This window comes from Nicotiana tomentosiformis, chromosome 7, assembly GCF_000390325.3.
Source record: "Nicotiana tomentosiformis chromosome 7, ASM39032v3, whole genome shotgun sequence".
NCBI lineage: Eukaryota > Viridiplantae > Streptophyta > Magnoliopsida > Solanales > Solanaceae > Nicotiana > Nicotiana tomentosiformis.
In genome coordinates this window covers 7692604-7695659 of record NC_090818.1, presented here as the reverse complement: position 1 = coordinate 7695659, position 3056 = coordinate 7692604, and the positions used below count along the sequence as shown (strand labels likewise).

Sequence of the window (3056 nt, the reverse complement as noted above, 5' to 3'; positions counted from 1 at the left end):
TACTTAAAAGTACTTTTTTTTTTACTTTAATCAAACACTATAAAATGGCTTAAAAGTTATTTTGGTTTAAAAGTACTTAATAAAGACAATTCAAACGGGCTCAAAATCAGGTAAAAAGTTTTCAAACCAAATATGCAAAAGATTGTATTCCTGAAATCTTTTTTTCTGTTTTGTTTTGCCTTGGGGAAAAGATAGTTACTTATAAGCACGTTTATTTTTAACTAAAAGATGAATAGTAAGATAATTTAATATTTATCACCAAAAGAAGAAAAGAGAAATTAACTAAGTTCATACTTCATACTCTTTAGCTTTTCGCTGAAATGGTCATTCAATAAAAAAGGGAAAAAAGTTGAGAAACATGAAATCTTTTGAAGAGAAAGGACCAAACAAGGTGAAGAAATCTATTGAACAACGCAAGGAACTAATTGGCTGTCCCATAATATTTATTAGCCTCAAAATTAATAATAAGAAAAATGACTGAAAATATTGGGGGGAAAAAATGACAGTCGGCAGGTGCATGAAATATTACTCGTTCGTACAAAATCTGGAGAAGGGTCGTAACTGAAGCGTGTAAGTGACCTACCTTGACACAAGTAACGACTCGAATCCGTTACTTTTGATCACAAGAATACAACTTTAAAGGATGCTCCAAGTTCCTCTTCGCTGAAAATATTTGAATACACTAAGCAAAAGCTTACTAAAATATACCATCCCCACTTTTCATTATGTTTTTCTTCTGAAATTACAAGCACATTGAACAGAAGTATCATGTAACATTTATATCAATTATGAAAATTTACAGAGAACAAAAAAAGGTATATGATATGTTGTAGAGATGATCTACTTGGTGTGGCTACCACCTTCATCTACTAACACTACAATTTCCTATTCAGCTAACAGCTGCTCCCTTTGAAATTCATAAAGATTAAAAAAAAATTGCTTTAAGAAAAAAAGAAAAAAAAGAATGAGGACTCCAAAGTCCTATTGAGCAGTGTACCTTCAATTCTTGCTTTATTCTATAGAATTTCCAGTTTTACTCGTTCCGACCGTAAAAACAGTCTCTCGCATAAATATAGAATAAGGCGGCGTATGATAGACCCTTGTGGTCTGGCTCTTCCCGGACCCTTCGCATAGGGAGCTTAGTGCACCGGGTGATCCTTTTTACTTGTTTTCTCCAAGATTTGTTGTTGTTCCCTTTGCTGCTTAAATCTCCTCAAAACTTCCTCAATTGCAATATCAAATGCATCATTACTACTCCCTAATCCTTGATTAGATCTTGCATACAAATACTTAGGCATAACATTAATCAAAATCTCTCTCATTTTTCTCACATCTTCTTTGCTAAACTTATCAAGCACTTTTCTAACTATAGAAGTATCATTTCTAACTTGTTTATGATCCATGTAAACTGAATAATTCTCATATGGTAAAGGCAAATGCCATTCATATTGAGTTTTAAAACTATTTTCCCAAAAATAAACAGGTATTGAACCTGCTAACATACAATCAAACTGTGATCTTCGCGTAAATCCATCCCCTTTTGGTTGTAAACAAAAATCCGAATCCAAAAATGCTTCTAAAATTGCTGGTGCTCCGTCATAACAATGAGCTACAGAACAATCAACCACTTTGCAAGAACTCGTCTCGTTCTTACAATAATTCATTAAAACTTCTCTAAAATCATTCTTGATTTTCTTTCTCACAGCACCAACAAAACAGAAATGACTAGAACGATTTCTCGACCTCACTAGATCTTGCCATTGTTTAATTTCATATTCGAATCGAGGATGAAAAGCTGTAGGATATGGAATACTTACCTCTAAATCATCCCATGGATTTTTTTCAATAGATAAACGGAGAACATTCTTCATTAGTGGCATTCGGAGAAAACTCGTACCCCAATCTGAATCATCATCAGTTTTTCTTCTAAAAGCCCAAGTTAATCTACCCAGCATAAGAAAATGATCCGACCCGTTATTCTGTTTCCAATAAGGTTGATTTTTTACCCATTGTAACATCTCTTCACTAGGCCGATCTCGTTCTTTTGCTGTAGTAAACCATAAAATTTTACCAATTGCAAGTCCTGAATAAAAAGGTATGTAAAAAGCAGTAGCATTTTTGGGGTTCAAGGTTCTGCACTTGTAATTCAACATTCTTTCGTGGTAAATTACCTCTGCTGAATACATATCAGTCCAATACCAAGCGGAGAGGAGATTTTTGGGTATGATTGAGTCAAGTCCAGTTGCTTTTGGACCTAGACCGCCGTTTGAAACGGCGTTACAACGTGAACTCCACGGGTCTAAATCATGGCAGTTGTTTAATAGATCTTTGTTGAACTTTGCTGGAAGATCGTATACGTAAACTCTACCGTATTCACACTTCTCACGTTGTTCCTTACCTTGTACTAACTGTTTGTGCTGGTCGTTAATGGGGTTCTTGCTCTGTTTTTGGTGTTTGTTCCGTTGAGGTTTTAGGATTTGGAAGTTTTGTTGTTGTTGTTGTTGGGGTGGCGACGCCGGAGGAGAAGTTCCGGCGAGGAAAAGAATGAAAGAGATTTGGATTAGAATGATAAGGAAAAACCATTTACAGTGATGAAAACCAACTTGGGATTTGATTAAATGGAAAGAATTTCTGAGTTTTTTGAATGTTTTTCTAGGGGAAGTATTCTCAGAAGGCAACATAATTGTTATCAGAGAAGAAAACGTCAAAAAGATAAAGCAATTAATGAATGGAAGTGGGAATCAAAAGAAGAAGATGAACAGAATAATAAGAGGAGAAAAGGAAAGTAGGAATTTGGTGGGAGAAATTCTAACATATGTGACCTCCACTTTTTATATAGTAGTCTGATTTTTATTTTGTTTGCTTTTTGTGTCAAAAATATTTTTAAAAACTTGAGTTGCCTAGAAGATAATTATGTGTAACTTTTTATAATAAGCATTAATTGTTATTTTGGTAAAAATGGTGTTAATTTTATTTTAGTTTATGTGACATTATTTTTTTATTAATCTATTTTAAATAGAACGATATATTTCTGTATTTAAAAATAATTTAATTGT

General features: G+C 33.5%; 1 protein-coding gene across 1 annotated transcript; it reads right to left on the bottom strand.

Moving 5' to 3' along the window:
- Positions 1 to 694: 694 nt before the first annotated feature.
- On the bottom strand, positions 695 to 2812 carry LOC104119646 (xyloglucan galactosyltransferase XLT2-like). The gene has a single exon (XM_033652396.1). The coding sequence runs from the start codon at positions 2679 to 2681 to the stop codon at positions 1140 to 1142; it is 1542 nt and encodes a 513-aa protein (XP_033508287.1). The 5' UTR covers positions 2682 to 2812; the 3' UTR covers positions 695 to 1139.
- Between the last annotated feature and the right edge of the window lie 244 nt (positions 2813 to 3056).

Bases quoted from the DNA above. Each gene is read 5' to 3' on its own strand.
- LOC104119646 (XM_033652396.1), bottom strand. From the start codon at position 2,681: ATGTTGCCTTCTGAGAATACTTCCCCTAGAAAAACATTCAAAAAACTC.